General features: G+C 45.1%; 1 protein-coding gene across 2 annotated transcripts in view; it reads right to left on the bottom strand.

The window, feature by feature from the left end:
- The window catches only part of WNT6 (Wnt family member 6), a 59,817-nt gene extending 40,357 nt beyond the window's left edge, over positions 1-19,460 (bottom strand). The window contains exon 1 of one of the 2 annotated variants that reach the window (XM_042480484.1): positions 19,322-19,460. In XM_042480484.1, the coding sequence (XP_042336418.1) occupies positions 19,322-19,398 (77 nt within the window). In that variant the 5' untranslated portion in view covers positions 19,399-19,460. Of the gene's footprint in view, positions 1-18,011; positions 18,119-19,321 lie in introns of those variants that run through there. The other variant, XM_042480491.1, reaches the window with a different exon arrangement.
- Positions 19,461-20,959: the final 1,499 nt, after the last annotated feature.

Genomic DNA, 20,959 nt, shown 5'->3' with positions numbered 1-20,959 from the left:
GGTAGTCCTACCTAGACTAGACCATTGGATCCATGGGATTTGCATACATTTTGACTTACAATTCAGCTATAGATTCAATGAGCCCTTTTAACAGTTGTATGAGGAGCAGAAATTCAACATGTGGCTTTCTTCATCAGGGTACCCATTCATGCTAGAAGACAGTCTTTTAATTTCTGCTTATTGAGGAGAAATGTTCATGGGAGGCTAGCCATTTTGATTTAATCTCACAAAACCATGTCTCCCAATGTCTTCTTTCCAGCCAACAGTTCCACCTTGGATCTATGAATTAATTGTTACTTTTCTTCATGTTTGTTTTACCTTTCCACTAGAAACAGATGCTTGCAATACAATACAAGAAAACAATAGCAAAATTCATCAATCAGAAGAGAATAAATCAAATAGAAAAATACAAAATTCAGAATGACAAGCAGAAACACAGAGCAAAAATGCAGAATGCTCAAGGATCATTAAAGCCTTGGTGGAAGAGATTATTTTCGCTAATTGCCAAAAATGAACAACAGATTGGACCAAAAGAATTTCCCTGGGGGAGAATTCTATAATAGTAGTGAATCTTACCCTCAAACCTGTTTGTCCTGAAGCTTACTCTTAGACTCAACGTTTGGAGTTTGGAAACGTTACTTATTTATGCTACAGCTTCCAGAGCCTCACAGTCAACCCGTTTACTTCTGGGAGCTGTAAGCCAAAAAGTAATTTTACCAAAATCTATGCCTTCCACAAATAGTCAATATCCACTGCTGCTCAGATTTTGTTGAATATAATCCACCCTTGCTTCTTTCTGAGATCTGATTTACTCCAGGTTTGAGTCTGCCAAAGGCCCTGATCATATATAAAGTTGCCAATGCCTGCTATAAATAGCATTTTTTAAATCCAAACCAACCATTCACACTACATTGTTATAGTGCTATTATTCCACTTAGCTGATAAGACTGCCTTCTGTGGAATCCTGGGATTTGTAGTTTAGGGAGGGGCATTCAGAATTCTCAACCAGACTACAAACTCTAGAATTCCACAGGAGGCAGCCATCACTGCTAAAATGGAAGAATAGCACTATAACAGTGGCATTGTCCCTAGTTTTATGGCCAGTCAATTTAGTTCTGAAGAAGCAGAATCTGTCAAAAACTGAATGTTTATTATAATTCTGTACTGCATCTGAAGGAGTGGATTTATATCCACAAAAGTTAAATAAACAAAAGCCAATTAATCTTAAGGTGCTGCCACATTTATTTTTCTTTTCTTTTTTCCCTCTCCCTCCCTCCCTCCCTCCTTTTTATGCTGCAAGAGACTAACATGGCTACTTCTTTGAAAACTGTCAAAACCATGAATGTAACTCAAGTAGGCTTGATCTTATTTTCTCAATCTCAATGAACTTTGAATGACTTTGAATAATTACATAGTTCTCCATCACTAATATGTATCTTGCAGACAAACACTTTGCTGATACTGGAGGTTCTCAGAATAGCCATTACAGTGTCAGAATTGGTTTAAGACATTTGATTCATTTTCCAGAGGGGATAATCTGTGACAGCAAACACAAAAAGGTGCCAAAGCCTGTGTGTGTGTGTTTAACAATGAGGGAGAGACTCACTTTGTGAGTTTCAGGCACAGATGTAAAGCAACAAAATGATGTTTGAGTTTATGTAGAACCTTAAATTCAAACTTTGTTTTGATTCATTTGTAAGAGAAATATGCAGAAGCTTTTAGCAGATAATTACAGGTGTGGGAAATTTGTAGCTTTGCCAATGTTCTTGTCCCATTATCGCTGACTCTTGGGTGTATTGTGCGGGGGTGACAGAAGTTGGAGTCCACCATTTGAAAGACTGTGGCTTCTCCATTGTTGAATTACATCAAAAAAGGGAAGGATCTGTTAGGTTTTATAAGCCAGTATGAGATGTTTACTCAGTGAATTATTAAACTGTTTGTTTTATATGTGTGAAATGGACTTTCCAGAAACAACATAAGAAAAAAAATACTGGAAAGCAGCTTATACAATTGAAGAATTCTTCTACAGTATTGGAGCAGAATAATTATGGATGCAGAACATTTTCTAAATCTAAAATACAACTGAATAATAACATTGCTGTTGTTACCATTCATGCTCTGTTCTTTGCTAAACTTTCAAAATTAGTACAATGAAGGCAGAAATTCAACAGTGACATGTTTTGCTTGCTTGAAGATTCAGTGATAGGTTTTGAAATGTCACCTATTGCTTTGAAAAATGACAGGTAAAGTTTTACTTGCAGAAGTGGTTAATGCTAAGTGGGAAGTAAAGGCACAGAAGCCCTAACAGAAAACAATTTGTTGACTAGGGAAAAAAAATGAAATTAGAAATTTTTTCCTTGCATGGTTTAGCAGATCTCTTCTAGCTATGATAAAGTATAGTCCAACCTTGGAAATGTTACTTTCAGGGGACTACAGTAGGGCTGGGGGAGTTCTTGGGGTTACAGTTTTAAAAGTACCTTTTCTAATCTTTGCACAGAATGCTTATAGAAAATGAGATGCACTTTCTGAATATTATTGAATCTGACCCCCTCACTCTCTTTTTCTCCCCCAATCTCAGTGGGGGAAAGGCCCGTTCATGTTCAGCATCACTATGCCCTGGTTCTTGTCTTGCTTGCAACCAAGGGTTAGCCTTACCCTTAGGTAGAGTGAGGATTTTTCTCAAATGGCAGGTAACTGGAAGGCAGCAAGAATGACCCAGAGGAGACAACTGTGTGCCAAACAGCAAGCCCTACACCCCCTTAGTTGACCTATTGCCTTTCACGTACTGTGGAAGAGACAGTTCCATTACCAATGCTACTAGTGCAGCCACATTTTGTACCTGGAATGGTGTGGGAGTGTGTGCCACCTTGTCGTTCACTTCAGGCAGCCAATGGTCATAGGCTAGGCCTTAATTTTATGTTTTAATAATCAGCTATTAGGCACAGGCAACAAGGAATTGCACAAAGGTAAGGCATGATGGAAGCAAAGACACATCAATGCTTGTATAAAGTGATTAGTGAGAGGGAGCATGCCTGTCCTTTTGTTTCACCTCTCTGTTTCTTTCTTTGATCTATGTAGTCAGGCCTTTCCCCTTCCTTTCCCTTTCTTCCAAAAAGTTAGCCTTTGGTCTCCGTTTGCCTAGGAAAGGGAGCATTCAGAAGGCTCCTACCTCAGAATGACTTATATCCACACATGAGAACCAGCTTTAGGGGGTGTTCCCACTTAGGATTTGATACGAATTAAAATAAAACGTTTTTAATAAAATCGAATTAAAATAACACTGTTGTTATCCCGCTTTCAGGATCGCTTTATTCATCGTTCCCATCTGCTTATTTAAATCGAATTTTTTACTTGCAAGCGTTCATTAAGCGTTCTCACTTGGCATGAAATCGGTGTTAAAATAAAGCGACTCTTCTCCTCCATACCTTATTTGGAGTTGTCAATCAATAGTATGTCAGAATGACGTAACGTTAACCCGGATTATTTGGAAGCGATTTATCTATCGACATCATTTCCATTTCATTGACCGTTTGTGAAATGATGTATTTTTGGCGGTTTTTTTTTAAATGAACCAATCAAGGCGCTTAAACGATCAAACGTCATAAGCGCTGTCAGCCTTATATACATTTTCCCTCCGAATTTAGTAGGAAACCCAAGCTCTTTCCAGAGGAACTATGGGATAGGTTTTCTTCATGTCTCCCAAGACAGCCAGGGAGAATCCCTTCAGAGAGCCCAGAGATTAATGGGGGAGGCTTCTGGCAAAGCGAATTTATTAGTAGGAAACCCAAGCTCTTTCCAGAGGAACTATGGGATAGGTTTTCTTCATGTCTCCCAAGACAGCCAGGGAGAATCCCTTGACAGAGCCCACAGATGAATGGGGGAAGCTTCTGGCAAAGCGAATTTATTAGTAGGAACCCCAAGCTCTTTCCAGAGGAACTATGGGATAGGTTTTCTTCATGTCTCCCAAGACAGCCAGGGAGAATCCCTTGACAGAGCCCAGAGATGAATGGGGGAAGCTTCTGGCAAAGCAGGGAGGGAGCACTCTTCCCAAAGATTCTCTTTCCAGGGTTGGAGGAGAAGGCAGATTCCGTTTGAGAAAGAGAGGGAGAAAGGCTCTATCCCCCCCCCCCATTGATCAGAGCCCTTCCCTGTCTGGGCGAGATCAGAGCCCAAGCGGGCAGGGAATGCCTCTTTGAGAGGAGCCTTCCCTTCCTGCCTCTCCTCCGTTAGAAATGGGCTCTCCCCACACAGAGGGGAGGTTGCAATCCACCGGGAAAAGCCTTGTAGTCCTTTGGCAGATGCAGGCGCTTGAGCAGCCGAGACTTCAGGCGCTTAAAGCGCTGAAGAGATTAAGCGCCTGTAAACCATTAAAATAAAAAATAAAAATAATCCTTATCTCTTATTAAAAGACCACAGCGAACAAAGGGGTGAGGGAAGCAAAAATGGCGACAGCCACGACGGAAGGGGACAGAAAGGGCAACTCCCCCCAATGACAGCCCCCATCGCAGTCAGCTCCTCCCATCCTTCTAGCCCGATTCAAATGATATCGTTCTCATCTAAATACTCCGGTTCCTAACTCGAATCATGGGAAAAACGTAGGTCGGACCCTAGTGTTTTTTTAACACGCGTTAAATGAGGAAAACACGGATTTAATTTTTATCCCGTTTCAGGATTCGATTTCTAGTGGGAACGATTCCGGGGTGCTCTAGAACCGTTCTAGATTTAAACCGGATCCTAATGGGAACGCTACCTAAAGGATTCGATTCAGAACGCGGGGTTTCCCCTAGTGGGAACACCCTCTTAGAGGCTCTTCTACTGAAATCTAGGTAATCCTCTTTTTGTCTATCTCCTTCCCTATCCCAAGATGGATTTCCTAAAACAGTAAATGTAAGTTTCCTTCATTGCCTTACTAGAGCACCCTGAGTACTTCCCCCGTTTCCTACCACAAGCCCACATTGTACAGTATGCTGCATTCTGCTTGATATAGATACCAAACAGATACAGAACAAGTATGAAGGCAACTTATTAGGTTGGTGGAGGATGGTGTCATTCTCTCTCCCTCTTCTGTCAGGAGAAGGAAGCCCTTCCTGCGCTCCCAGCTATAGGGTGCAACTAAAGGCAAGAGACAGCTCTCCAACCCAACTCTGTTTAGTCCGCATTAGATTAGCCTCACTTCTTGCAGTTTAGTAACTTTCGAGGAATTGTTTACATAGTCATTTTAATTCCTAGTAGCAAGCTGGCTAGTTTATATTCATTGCTCTCTTCAGTGGTATACTCAGCAGCCAATCTACATATTAAAGTAGCTAGCCCAGACTTGAAAGAATAAATTATGACATGCTAACAAGAGTCAGAAAATGCCATCTCATCTTTCTGTGTTTTTGATTATACACCAGGGATGGGGAAAGTGAAGTCACAAGTAGCCCACAGCGCCATTTATCTGTATTTGTTTTAGTTTTTGTAAGCCGCCCTGTGTCCCAGTATTGGAGATAATGCTGTATATAAATGAGCAATTACTATTACTATTACTGCTACTGTTTCTAGTAGTTATTATGATTAGTATTACTACTACTACTATTTGGTGTCCCCTAAGGAGTTTATCAAATGGGACGGGAGGCTCTCAATTTTGAAAGAGAAGATAGCGAGGTCAATTCGAAAATTCATGCAATTACGTGATTACTTATCACACCTTAAATTTGCTGTAATGGCCTCCCTGAACGCGACCCAGATTCTGTACAAAGTAAGCCATCACATTGGTGGGTTATTAATTGCGAATTGGCACCCTTGCGCATGCTCAGTGAGACTCCAGATGACTGGAGCATAGCATGTTTAGGCGAGTGAGAGAGAGGAACCAAGGAACTGCATAATTTACAAAAGAAGTTGGGGGGGGGGGAGGAATGGTTGAAAGAACATGATCTATTCACGTTAAAATGAGCATATATTCACTCTTGTCATGTTAAAATGTGAATATAATGGTTATCCAATAGCTCTGGGTCCATGCCTCTTAATTAACAGGCAGCAGCCCTCTCTCAGCAAAGCTGAAGGACAAGCAGAAGCAAAATTGAAGCAGAATTGCAGTGTGGCTTCATGGGAAACCCCCCCTTCCGGATTGGGGGGGGGAACCAGGACCAAAGGAGACATGCACATCACACCAAAGAACAATGCACTGAGTGCGAAGTTGCCTATGAATAGGGTTTATGACTTCGCTAGTTCACCGAATTTACTTAACTGTGGATTGATGCATGATTGTATTTGGAGTGCGTTTGGACTGCCAGCGATCGCATGTGGTAACCTTTCGTGCAATAACGTGAATACACATGATTGCGTTCAGGATGACACTGGATTATACTTCCAGTTTCAGTCGTGTGATATCATCCTAAGAGACCACCTGAAGCCCCTAGTCCATCCCAATTTTTAAAGCTGATTTTCACACACCTAAGTACCACCCAAACACCCTTAAATGCACAAAAAATAAAGCAGCTTACCTTTTCCTCCCTTTCCTAAATGCTAAGAATCCCCCCCCCCCACACACACACACACTGAAAAAAGCCTGAAAAAGAACTGAGAGGTACAGTTGGCCCTCTGTGTCCACAGATTTTGCATCCATGGATTGAAATAACCATGGTTCAAAAATATTCACACAAAATAAATTTCAAACGCAAATCTTTATTTTGTCATTTTATATAAGGGGCACCATTTTGCTACACTGCTGTATATAATGGGACTGGAGCATCCGTGGATTTTGGTATCCATGGGGGGACCTGGAACCAAACCTCAGCTAGTCCTGAGGGCCCACTGTAATGTGGTGTCATTTCCAGTCTCTCAGGAACATACCAATGCAGCTCACCATGATTCTGTGGGTTGTAAACTGGCATCTGTCTCTGTGCAGTTGCCCATCCCTATTATATACCCTATGGATCTATATAAGGGATGATGAGTAGAGGATATAGTAAACCCAGTATGGGGATCCCACCACTCAAAATAACTTTCCCAGGGCCAGGGATCAACACAGACTCTCTGAAAGGGCATTACAACAAGCAGGGGATCATCATCCACTCTGTGCAAAGCTGTGGGTCTATTTAGGCCCAGGAAGGGAAACATGTTGCTCTGCAGATGCTGTGCAGAGTCCATATCCCAAGGACCCTAATCAGCATATTCAGTGGTGAGATATGCTGGTAGTTGCAGTCCATCAGAATTTGGAAAACCCCAGTCATTCACGCTTGATCTAAGCATTAGTATTGTAGCTAGAGATGAGATTCCAAGGTAGCTCTGGTTGTTTCTAGATATGTAGGCTGCCTCATTTAAGACCTGTGTTTGAAAAATACATGGGTAGTCATTGTTATAAACTCATACATGCAGATTTCCCTTGGAATCAATAATACTGCTTGCCATGAGTTTTTGCCCAAGTCTATCAGTATTTTCAGGATCTGTGTGTAAACGGGGGAGGGGGGAGAGGAAAGCCCAGTATTTATAATGTGAAAGATGGATGAATAAACACAAGCGGACGGGAAGTGTGTTACTCAAGATCCCCCAGAGAGTTACTGGCTAAGCTGGGAACCAAACCCAGATCTTTCAGCAGCATCCTGGTCTTAGCCACAGGTTTCCCTCATCCCAGACCTTTGCAGTGGAAAGATGGCAAATAAATACATGCAGGAGCCACAAAAGCATTTCAGGTTCTCTTAGAAGAGGGTGGATGACGGCTCCTTTCCTTTGCTTGTAGGTGGCATAGGCAAAGTGGCAAAGAAATTTGTGCCTAAAAGATTATTATAATCACAAAACCAGACCCCAGGGCAATGAGCCAGGGCTCCAGGGCTTTGGGTTAAAGAGTTTCCTGAACGTCACTTGTGTGCTTGACTCATGCATGGCTTTGCAACAGAGTAATTAACTAGCTTAAATGTTGTACTGATAAAACCTCAGTCCCACGATTCAGCATCCACAATTTGAGGGCAGCAACTTGTACCAAAAAAATTAAAAATAAAAATGCATTAGTCCAGAACAGAACGTGGAAAGGTCACTCGCTTAGACTACAACTTTCAAAATCCTTCAGCCAGCTGTGCTACTGAGAGTTATAGTTTAAAAACCCTAAATTTTCCTAGTTCAGTTTTTTGGATGGGTGTGTGTGTGTGTGTGTGTGTGATAACATTATCTCCAAAGCCTGTATTCATGTGGTCATCAGGTAAAAATATAGCTGTTCACTAAAGCCTTTGGGGTCTAACTCCAAAATGTTTGTGTTAAATTGGTTCTAAATTGTTTTACCCTTCTTAACCTGTTTTTCATTTGTCAACTTGGTTGAAATGAATTCAATCTATTACAACTATTTTTATGGTTTTAAATTATTTTAAAATGATTATATTGAATTTACTTGTATGTTGGCCCAAGATCTCATGATATAGGGTGGGATATAAATAAAATAAATAAGCCAGCTTTCCCAGGCCAGCACATTCTAGTTGAAATAGATGGTAGCTCCTATCATCCCCAGCCAGTGCTATACTAGTTTGGGATTACTGAGTGTGTAGCCCAATATATTTGGAGTATACTAGATTGAAGAAACCTGCTCTGATTGAAAGCAGAACCTCTTTGGACAATCACTTGGGGCAGGGGCCTATGCTCTTAAATTGGACTGAACTGAGGCTGTCATATTTGAGGCATATCACGAGAAGAAAGGACTCACTAGAAAATACTATAATGGTTGGAAAGGCTGAGAGCAATAGGAACAAAGGAAGACTGCATTCCAGATGGATAGATACAGTTTGAGAAGTCACAGCCATTAATCTGCAAGAACTGAGCAGGGCTGTTGAGGATAGGGTGACTAGAGGTCTCTCATTCATGGGGTTGCCATAGGTCAAGACTTGAAGAAAATGAACAAGATACTATGTAGACCTCAGTGGGTGGGGCATCAAGAAAGAAGGAGTGGCTTAAATATCACAGGGTTTACAGATTGCAGAAACTCAAAGCAGTGTTAAATTACCACCCATTATTAATTGTTTCTTTGGCTGCCCTCTGCTGGCTACTTTTCTCCTTTCAAAACATGGTTCTGCAGTGGTGAAAGAAAAAGAACAGACTGCAGGGCCCTTTTCAGGTCCAAAATACAATCTCCTGGGGAAGTGGGCTATTCAGTCTCAGTTTGTGTTTCCCACAAGCCCTAGTGTTGACTGTCCAATGATTTATCTGTGTTGATAGAAATCCACTCTAACTCAGATCAAGGATGGAGGCTTTCTTTGCCAAGTTGTTTTTGTGGTGGGAATAAGTACATCTCTTTAGATCTGAGATGACGCCATTAGGGCTTTCTGGTCCCCCAAGGAGCAAGATGGTGATAATGTCAAAACCACAAGGATGAGATCAATCAAATGTTGTGCCCAGAGACCATGGTAACAGTGGCCAAACTTTTTATACGTGATTAGATTACTCACAGAAGGACCAGCTCTCAAACACCTATCATATCATCGCACCAGCAGACAGTTTGTCCAGTGCTGTGAAAAAGGCTTATATATTTCCCCCCCACAAGATCTGGTTAAATTAAATATATCCCTCATCAACTTACTTTGTGTATTACTTCCTGGAACACAAAGGACACACAGTGTGTGAGAAAATTGGCCTGGGGCACATACATATACAAGATTATTCAACTCAGATTAAGTTACAGTTTGACATTCTTCGAGTAGATGCCCTAAAATGAGATTGGACAGAAGACAGATCAAGAACTTCTGAGAGATCTCTAGGTGATCTGGAGTAGACTGGCAAGAATTCTTTAAACTTAATCAAAAATGACTCCTTTCTATCAGAGGGCTAAATTTCACTGCTGAACTCAAGGAATGTTGGGATAACTAGGAATGAGAAAGCTATGTGTTCTGTCCATATTTGGTACTCAAAGCAAATACCAAATTAAAACAAACTCAAATCAAATTAGACTTTTAAAATGTCTTTGCGTACCATCCTTGCAACTGTCACTAGGTCTCATAGCGATATTGAAGGCAAGGCAGTGTCTGTGTATAAGTTATTGAGCCATGAACAAGGTTTTGTTATTGACATAAAAAGCTAGGATACCCAGAAGATTGCCTGCTGCTATCTGGGCCAAACTGACACTTCAGATTCTTGGCACAAGCCTTATCGGCTGTTCCACATCCAATCTATTGTGTTACAGCATGGTCAATCCTTCTCAGTGGTGGCACCCACCCTCTGGAATATTTTCCCCAATGTGAGCTGAGAGGTGGAGACTGTACTGTATTCTGTTTTAAGCACCTACTGCAAATACACCTGTTTATACAGACGGACCTCAGTTTACCATATCTGCTCTATTTTACTGTTGTGATTGGCGTGCTTCTAAGAAGTTCTTGTTTTAGAATTGTTTTGCATTTTATATTATATTTATATTATATATTTATAAAATTTATGTTAGATCTGAATTGTGATATCAGCTCTTTAGGGATTTAATTTTGTGAATCAATCAGTCAGTCAATCAATCAATTGATCCATCCATCCCTAGGCTCAGAATTCTTTAATGCTATGTTCCTCTTTCTAGTCTCCAGCTTGCGGATCTTGAGGTATGAGCAAAATCTCAAAGCAGATTCTCTCAGGGGCTCAACAGACCGGCACTTTATGCCAGCCTGGATGCCGACTAGGGTACAACGTTCACACACTGGAAACCCTTACCGCACCACCACGCCACCATCATGGTGCATGCCTGTCCACACAACAAGCACCATGATGAATCCATGGCACGCAGTGTCCAAACGGCGCTGGCCAGAAGGGGGATCATCATGGCGTGCAAGCGCACCTGGGACGCCCCTTCCAGGAAGCTGCTCAGACCAGCTTCTTTTAGGGAGTGGGTCGGTGCCGTAGTGTGTGGTTGCTGCGGCACTGACCCGGCACAGGAAAGGGCGGCTTCTAGCCACCTATCTGTACTGCCCCTCAGTCTGTCCAACCCAGCCCTAAAGCTTTATGAAAACATTATATCACTGTATCCAAGGCTGGTGATGACACCCTCCCCATCCTGCCTGGTCCTTTGGTTTGCTGAGAACATTAGTTTTCCTTCAAAATGTTTGCTATTCCCAGATATTTTTTCAAAAATACCCACTACAAGGCTACAAAGTAGGATGAAATGTTGTCAGTGATGACCCAAGGTACTTTATTGTGTGAGGCAAAGGATAGCATCCATCCCATCACTATTACAATTGCAGGTGTAAACTAGAGTGGCAGTTGATTTGTACTTCAACACTGGTGACAGGAGAATTCCCTCCCTCTGCCTAAGGGTAGGGCTAGCCTTCATAGTTGCTTAGCACTAAAACACATGCCATTTTACAGCTCGTGCTACTATATTCATGTCCTGTTTGTGGAGTTTATTATTTATTGCTTTGATGAACTGGTTTCATTTGATTTATGTCCCACTTTTTTCTCCCATAACAGGATCTGAAATTAATGACAAGAATTATCTATATATATTCATTTTAATATATTAACATAAATATGGACTGAACTTAAGATTCTATACTATAATCAATTAGCAGCTTTTAAACAAAAAACCTGAATCCATTGATTAAACAAGATCTACATGCAAAATATGAGTCTAGTGAAACTGTATCACTGTGTATCTTGCTCATTCAGTAGTCTAATCCTTTTCACCACCTCCGGTGAACTTTACCTGTTGTTTGAACCCACAGTATATTCATGGTACCAATATGGAAGGCCTGCAGTGGATCAACAAATTGCACACTTGTAAAGCGTATATTTATGAATATTGTTCATATTTATGAATAAATAATGTTATGTTTATAAATGGCAACCAATACCATAGAGATAGGGGTGTTACCAATCTCTGTAAAGAAAATAAATTCCAAACTACCCTCTCAGCATTGAAATTCAGATAAAATATGCAAAGAAAGCAAACACTTGTGCATTTGACTCTCTAGCATTGTGATTTCTTTCAGTGCTCACAGCTAGCACACCATCGGCTAGCGAAAAAGCTAGTATGCTGTACATCCAATCATTATCTCTTGACCACTGGAAATTCAGCTTCACTCTCTTCTGAGTCCTCCATCACCACCATGTCAACCCCATTACAGTATTTCCAACCTTTCTTCACATTCTGAAGAGTTAGATGCCTAGAAGTTGTTCTTATTGTACTGAATTCTATGCCCAAATATCTGTGTTAGCATTGCACAGCCAGTGTGTCCCCACTACTAATGGTTACTTAGTCCTTAGTTCACTTGAACTTTTTGGGGTTTCCTGAAATTCTGAAACATGAGTGCATACAACCAACACTGACAAGGAAAATACCAAAGTTCTAAGTGCAATCCAGAGCTCAGGAGATGTTCCTTTTGGGGAGGGGGAGTTTGGGGGTCAGGTACAACTCCCAGAATCCCCCAGCTATGACTATGCTGGATGGGACTTCTGGAAGCTGCAGTAAAAAAAGGGAATATGACCAAGAGCTGTTCTTTTGGATGAAATGAACCTTTCCATTCTACCACTGAGCTCAACAGGCAGAGCCTGGATAGGCTGTTTGTACAGTGTGTGTGTTTGTGTGTGTAGACGGGGGTTTGTTTTCCTCACTGCTTTGCAGCTGGGTTATTTTAAAAAATTAATTTTAAAGAAAAGCCAAGAAGAAGCCAACTCATGCTGAACCTCTGCCCTTTTCTGCATTATCCCTTAAGCTTCCAGCTCCAGCTCTGCCAATGCACACAAGGTAATCACAGTCTCTCCTCCAGATGACGCTCTGGTCATCTTTTGCCATCCAAGATCCCAATGGCTTTAATTCTAAATACGTATCCTACTTAAATTAATAATAATAATAATAATAATTGTTTTATTTATATACCGCTATTCCAAAGATCATAGCAGTGAACAGCAAGTAAGCTAATTAGCAAGTAAGCTAATTTGCCCCCCAACAGTCTGGGTACTCATTTTAGCGACCTCGGAAGGATGCAAGCCTGAGTCGAGCTTGGGCCCTTTGCTAGTCTTGAACTCGCAACCTTGTGGTTTCGAGTGAATGGCTGCAGTACAGGCATTTACCCACTGCGCCACCAGGGCTTTGTGTATCTCTACCATATCCTTGTTGTACCTAAGTGTCCACTTCACCCTTCTGTGACCAAATATTCTACAAACAACTTCCAAATACACCCTAGAAACAGCTGCAACTTCACAGCTAGTCTTTTCACGTGTCAGTGCATGTGTTAAAAGAGCAGATATTAATATTTTGATATTAAAGCAAGAGAAGAGAAGTTATAAGCCAAGCTCAGAAGGGTTTTGGACTTTGCTTGTTGTTGTTGTTTTGTTTACTTTCAATGGACTGCAAATCCCCAAAACCCACACGTAAGTTGACCAAGGGTTGAGCTGGGTGGACATTTCTGCACATTATATTTCAAAGATGTTAACTTTTCTGAGCACTGCTGTATTGTTTGCAGTAAAACTTCCAACTTGTCAGTCACTGAGAGAAAGCTTAGCTCCAGGGAGTTAACATTGTGCCTTGTACTGACATACACAGAGGAATATACACATAACTTCCCATTCTCTTCACTGACACAAACCCTCCCATGCAAAAAAATGAAATCCCAGTGTGATCCCCTTGATGTGCATTACATTTGAAATTCATTCAGAAATCTCCCACAGCAGGAGGTCCTCAGTCTTTGCTGTCAAGAACCTGCCCTAAGTCAAGAAAACAACAGCCCAAGCCTCCCCAAGCAGAACGAAGGGCCACTTCTCACGAGATGACCACCGGGCTCGGCTGCAGAGACTGCGTAATGCTGACTACACACAGCACTTTTGGATCTTTTCACCTACACTAGGTCAACCCTTTACCAATATGCTTGCCTGCCTACTGCCACTGGGTGCTGCAGGGTAGTAGGTCTAGTGGGGCAAACAGAGCTTGAGGAAATTACTTTTGGGGCTTTAGCTCCCAGAATTCCCAGTGCTGACTTGGAGATAGAAACCTTCTAAAATAGTGTTTCTTTCTGTGGGACAGAGTGGTCTTTTTCGGGAGATACAGAGGGCCCTTGGTATCATTTGGAACCTTCTCCCCATGGATACCAAAATCTGTGGATGCTCGTCCCATTAAATACAGCAGCATAGATAAATGGTGTCCCTTACATAAAATGGCAAAATTAAAATCAAAATGAATGAATATTTTCAAGCTGCAAATGGTTGGGGCTGTGGATACAGAATCCATAGATATTCTGTACTTTGAGCATGGGGAGGGGCAGAAGAAGGCAAAAACTGGTGACAGAATGATGCAGTAAGACTTTTTGGGATGTTGGTCATCACCAGTTTGGGACAGGTACCATTTGGACTCTGTTTTGGCCAGCAAAAAGTTCTGAAGAGGGCCTGACTAGCAACATGATGACAGTTCCTGCACAAGAAGGTGGAGTGAAACTGTGTTTTAGGGATGGTTTTCTATTCAGATGGCAAAGTATTAGCCACTTTAGTCTGTTGTTAAGAGGAATGAGAGGAGGAAACTAAAGAATGTCAAATCTGGGGGAGCACATGGCCAGGTTCCCTCTTGCCCCCCCAGGAATTTAGATTCATAGTCTGCAGGATGTCCCTGCACTGTTTAACCTGTAAAATAATCCAACATTTTTTCAAAACCAGGAGTGGATTTGGTCCTTTCTATCTTTAAAGGGGGGGGGGGGATTTGGCAGTCCATGGGGTTCCTAGAGTGTCCCGGATCAGAAGATTGGCTCAGGCCAACCAGAGATACCTACTCCTACTCCAGAGCAGAAGCTAGTGAGGATTGCTAAGATTTCTCCTCAGTCTTTTTACTGATCACAGTTTGGAGAGGGCAGATGAATAAGCATGGAAGTAGCAGCTGGGAAAGACAGAAGACTCCAGAGTCAGAAATGGGCCCTTCATTGATATGTGGGCCTCAGCAACTGCCTGACAATACTAACTTCTTGTACCAGTCTTGCACCAGTATTTTACAAGTTTTTCTTAGGGTGGTAAAAACAGGAGGCATGAATTGGCAGGAGTAGGACCAGTCCTACCATTAGGAAAAACTATACAAGTCCTTCGGTCAGCATATTTTGAATACATTAAAGAGAAACAAATGATTTGTTATAAATGGATTTTCAATTTTTTATTATAGTTATACTACTAGGGATGTGGGCAGAGGAGTTTGTGTAATTTTCTGCCTCAGGTGCCAAAGAAATTTGATTGGCTTTGGGTACTATGCACCATGACTGAGGTCTGTGTGCATGCCATTTGCTGCTCAACTCCAGGCAGAAAAATATTTAGGGGGCAGGACTGGGAATCAAATTAATGAAGAGGGGCTTTCGCCCTATGTGCCAAGAGTGTAGGATGATATAATATTTCTACCCCCATACTGGCTGCCAAGGTTTTGAGACTAAAGAAGACATTCTTCATTGAGCTAGGTCTCAAAGCATTAGCTGTCTTAATCTGTTGCAGCAAAAACAATTTTAAAAATCCTCAAGTACTTTAAAGACTGATTAATTTTGTGTGGCACAAGCTATTGTAGAGTACAACCCACTTTATCAGTTGCATCAAGTGTTATCAAGAATTCCAGGTGCGCACACACACACACACACACACACACATATATATATATATCTAAGTATAAAGCCAGTGTGGTGTATTGGTTTGAGTTTTGGATGATGACTCTGGAGACCAGAGTTTGAATCCAGGCTCAGCCATATAAACTCATTGGGTGACCTTGGGCAAGTCACACTCTCTCAGCCTCAAAGGGTAGCAATGGCAAACCCCCTTTGAAGAAACTTGCCAAGAAAGCCCCATGATAGGTTCACCTTAGGGACACCATAAGTTGGAAATGACTTGAAGGCACACAACAATACACACACACACACACACACACACACACACACACTGTTTGCAAAGGGAGCAGGAATATGGCATCTTCTAGGAGCTAGAGCCCAGTGAAAACAGAGGGAAAGTAAATACAAAGAAACAATAATACTAAGAGTGACAATTACATTCTTAACATCGCTCATTAAAAAAAACACCTTTTGTGACCGTTAAAGCAAACATCCCAGCACCATTCAAATCTACTGACATATGTACAGTGGTAGAAAACATTCATCCTAGTTTAGACCTCTGGAGATAGACCAAAACCTCTTAATGAATCAGAACTGTGTGACTGAGAAAGTTAGGTCTTCACAAATTCCTCTCTACACCTCCATGGATTCACAAAAAATTATATTTTTTGTATAAGTGACAAAGCCACCAATGATCAAAGGGACACATCTGAATAAGCAAGTTTGCATATGTGGAGAGGCCAGACACAAAGAGAAGGTTCCTATGGCTTGACCTGTCATTACTTGAAATGCTGCACTTTCCAATGGGGTCAGTCCATTCACATTTTCAACTGCCAGTCACTGGGTCATGAGGAACATGCATGTGTAAAATCAGCCTGATGTGTGTGGCAAGCACCAGGGCAAATCTACTCTCTGTCTTCTGGATGGACTGAAAGTCATACTGGGAGTGACAGGGGTGGTGTTGGCGGTGTAGGATTGATCAGGAAATTGTTACGTTACAGTCAGGGGACCAGACAGCCCCCCTTTCCAGGAGATGTCCTATATTTCAACTTTGTCTCCAGGAAGGATTCCAGAATGTCCTCCATTTTGATCATGACCATGTTTGCTGTTCCCCTTTGAGAAATTGTCAACTAGTAGGATAGGCTAGAATGATTCTTCTAAAGTTCTTTCCTCCTAGGAGCAGCAACAGACAAGACTTGTCCTCAGAGCTCTGGGTGTGTTTGGTGCGGTACACACTGCCAGTAAGTGGCATACCAGCGCCAATACTAGGGTTAGGGATCACGTGGCAACTGCACGGTCCCTAACCCTAGTACGTAGGGGCAGCACAAGTAGGGCGATTATGTCACAAGTGCACCAATGGCGCACTTGCGACGTCACTGTGGCGCCGCAGAAAGAACCGCAGTGATGGTGTGCTGTTTGGAGGCTGTGTGGAGAAAAAATGGGTGCCGGCAGGCCGCCATTTCTTGGCAGTCTGTCCTGGGCTTTTGTTTCGCAGAGGGGGAACGGACAGCAAACATGTTAGGCAATGGGCTGCTTGCAGACACAATGCAAGTGTTGAGAGGGTTCTTTCCCCTTAATTTCAGCACAGTGGACAAATGAAAGGAATAATTTAAATGTTGTACATAATAAAATACAGCATATGTACTATAGCTGTCTATGGGATGCAGTAGCTTAGTGGTTAAGACACCAATTCTGATGACTGGAAGAGTGGAAGGTGCAGTCATGCTGGCCACATGACCACCAGAGCAGTCCTCAGACAATGCGGGCTCTTCATGTCAAGGGACTACCTTTCTCTTTTACTATAGCTGTGAAGAAACCATATGAAATGGATTTATATTTAAATTAGTTCTTTTGGCTTTTATTGGGTAATGGCCTACATTTCTCTGGAATGTCCTCCATTTTGTGGTGCCTTGCCCTTCTTTGCAGTTATGACATCTGGTCACCCTGGTTATACCTTCTTAAAGAGACCCACTGTCCTCATCACCAAAGGCTAGACAGTGACTCTCCCTGGCTTTCTCTGGAAGAACTGGAGAGGGCGAGGGGAGGGGCTGGCCTATTTTGCTTTGGTCAGGCTGCACCAGGAATCTGTGACCAGTTCTGGGCACCACAATTCAAAGAAGCTGGAGTGTGTCCAAAGGTCCCGCTGTCCTGGGAGAGTTGCCTCCTCCTTGGGCACAGCCATGGACCATGCCTTGCGGAGGGGCGAGTGGAGGGGAGTCCCCCTATATTTCAGGCATATGGGGCGGGGTGGGGCCTTGCTGCAAGGGCTGCTTTTGGGGAGCATCCGGAGGTGGGTGGGCGAAAGAGGCATGGCAAGGGACGGCCCGGGCTTGATCGGGGAGACAAGGGCTGAGATGAATCACCTTCTAGCTAATGAATTATTATGGCCCGGATGGCAGGGAAAGAAGGGAGCCTGGGGAAAGGAAGGGAAGGGAAAGGGGGAAAAGCACTTAAAAAGGGATCAGGACAGGTTGGGTGAAATTCTTAATAGATTTAAATAGGTCATGTTTCGACAGATACCTGGGCTTTTTTTCCGAGGCTGGGTCTCGTCGGTGTAATGAACTCCGCACAAGGCAAAGGGGCGCAGGAGAGGGGGAGAACACCTTCGCCTTGCCCCCGATCTTCTCTTCCCCCCATTAAAGCTAAATTAAAGTGCCCCCTCCTGCCTCCCCAGGGTCTGTCGGGGGAGGGGTCTCCCTACACAGAGCCCCCCCCCCCAGCGCCCTCCTTCCCTGGCCTTCGCAGAGGAATGTCGCCCGGGGACAGACCCGCGTTCCTCGTCCCCCTCGCCTGGCTTTCCCTGGCCATCCCCGGGGGCTTGGGACGGGGCGGGAGAGGGACCGGAGGGGGGCGGGCTGGGGCCTTTCCCAGATTTCCCTCCGGTAGCACTATGGCCCTCGTGTCTTGGGATGCATCCACACTGGAGAAATAACCCGGTTTGGCTCCGCTTTAACTCTTTCTGGTTCTTTGTTGGAGTTTGTTGTGGACCCAGAGCGGGCTGCTCGACGAGGCGGGAGGGGAAGTCCTGATTTCAGGAACCTGTGGCTGCATCCGCACGGCAGAAACAATCCAGTTTGATACCACTTTACCTTCCCTGGCTCCATGCTGTGGAATTCTGGCATCTGTCGTCCGTCGTGGCCCCAGAGGTCTCCGACAGAGAGGGCTAAAAGTCTCACAAAGCTATCCTTCCCACAGCTCCCTAGCATTGAAGCTGGGCAGTTAAAGTGGCGTTAAACCGGATTACTGCTGCAGTGCGAAGCAGCCTTTGTGCTACCCAAGGAACAAGGCACGTCCTCTTTTTCCCTCTGCCTAAGAGGGATTTCAGAAGGTCCTCCATTTTGAGCGTGGCGAAGAGGGACGGATTCATATTACTCTCGGGAGTGTTTTGAGCTTTGATTTGGGGGTGTCTTGCATTTGTTTGGGAATGGGATGCCCTCCATTTTGCGGCGCCTGGTCCTCCTTTGCGCTCTCTCTCTCTCTCTCTCTCCTCTCTCTCTCTCTCTCTCTCTCTCTCTCTCTCTCTGTCTCTCTTCTTGCAAAGTTGTGTTCCTGGCGAAGTTTAGTGAGGAACCCTTCGGGCCAGGTTTCAAAGCAGGTGTGTGTGTGTGGTGCGTCAGGTAAAGGAGAGCCAGCGTGACCTAGCGGTTGGAGCGCTGGACCACGACTTTGGAGACCAAGGTTCGAATCGTGGCCACGGAAACCCACCGGGTGGCCTTGGTCAAGTCCCACTCTCTCAGCCTCGAGGGAAGGCAAGGGCAAGCCTCCTCCGGAGCATCGAGGCTCTGCTGGAGGGCTTCCCCTCCGGTCCCTCCCTGCGGGCCCTTACTCACCACCAAAGCCCGATGATGTTGGCGGGGCAGAGCAAGATGAAGAAGAGCCCCAGCTGGGTCCGGGAGGGGGGCAGCATCCTGAAGCGGGGAGAGAGTGGCCAAGGGACCCAAGCCAGGATCGGGGCCCGAAGAGCGTCCTTCCTTCTCCAGCGCGGGGCCCGGGGCGGCGTCGGGGGCGTGGAGCAGGGCAGCCTCGGAGGGGCCCAGCGGGCTCTTGGGCGGCGGGTGGGCCAGGGCCGAGGGCTGCCGCTGCTCTCCGTCCCGGGGAAAGGAGGAGGCCGACAAGGCAGGCGGAGAGGGAGGGAGGGAGGGAGGGGGAGGGAGGCGGCGGCTGCTGCTTCCCCCTGAGAGGCAAAGCGGAGCACATGGGGAGGAGAGGGGAGGGGAGGGCCAGAGGAGACCCAGGGAGAGGAGGGAAGGGGAAGGGGCTGAGCGAGGGCCAAGCGCCGCATTCCGAGCGCACCGCGATTGCCATCTCCCTCCGGCGTCCCGACAGAAGGGAGGGGAACAAAGGCAGAGATCGGGGGGGGGGGGGCAGAGAAGCCAGGCTGGCAGCCCTGAGGAGACGAGGGACCCCACCGCAAGCGAGCCCCTTGCTCCCCAGCCCCCGCAGGGTCTGGCTGGTGTGTGCCTTCGAGTCATTTCCGACTTACGGAGATCCGAAGGTGACCCTCTCATGGGGCTTTCTGGGCAAGTTTCTTCAGAGGAGGGTTGTCCATCCCATTCTCTGAGGCTGAGAGAGTGTGACTTACTTGCCCAAGATCCACGTTGTTGCTGCTGTTGTTGTTGCTGCAGTGTGCCTTCAATGCGTTTCCGACTTATGGCGGACCCTAGCACGGTTCTTCAGAGAGTGGGCTTTGCCATGGCCATCCTCTCTGCGAGTGAGAGAGTGTGACTTGCCCAAGCTTTGCCCGGAGGAGGTTTGCCCTTGCATTCCCCTGAGGAGGCTGAGAGAGTGTGCCTCACCCAAGCTCACGCAGTGGGTTTCATCATGGCCCTGAGTCGGAGCCCAGGGCGCAGGGACGTAGCCAAGGGGGGCGGGTTCTTGGGGTCCGGACCCCCCCCTTCCGTTAGATAAAATGAATGGTGGGTGCTGCCGCGCCGCCGTACCCAGCCTCATTATAATGGTGGCACTTAGTCTGGACCCCCCCCCGCCCAAATCCTGGCTACTGCAGGGCAGCTGGAAAAGGCCACGCTGTCTCTCCTTTGCCTGAGGCACCTGACTCCTTCCCCCCTGCCCTCCGCCCTGCTCTCAACCCCGTCACTAAGCATCACCGGGACCCACAGCTCTTGATCCCCTTCCCTTCCAGATCGGGGCTTCGGAGAGCAAAGCGGCGGCTTCTGGCCGCCCACCTGGACTGGTAGAATTTGCAACCAGCTCCGGCGGCTAAAAAGAGCCTCGCGGGCGGAGGGATGGCCCTCGGGAAAAAGTGGTCGCGGGCCAGCCGGTTTCCCCCACTCGGTCCCCCGAAAGAGCCTCCTCCTGCTCCGGCTGCGGCCGCTCCCTTTCCTCGCCCGGCCTTTGGAAGCAGCGAGCGATGCCCCGCCGGCACTTGGGGCGTTTTCGGAGGCCTTCCTCTCTGGCTTCCTTCGGCAGCAAAGGCTTGGGGTTCTTCCCTGTCGTGTTCAGGCATTGCT

Source organism: Sceloporus undulatus, chromosome 1, assembly GCF_019175285.1.
Source record: "Sceloporus undulatus isolate JIND9_A2432 ecotype Alabama chromosome 1, SceUnd_v1.1, whole genome shotgun sequence".
Classification (NCBI taxonomy): Eukaryota; Metazoa; Chordata; class Lepidosauria; order Squamata; family Phrynosomatidae; genus Sceloporus; species Sceloporus undulatus.
Note: the sequence above shows the minus strand (reverse complement) of the source record. Positions and strands in the feature narration are given on the sequence as shown.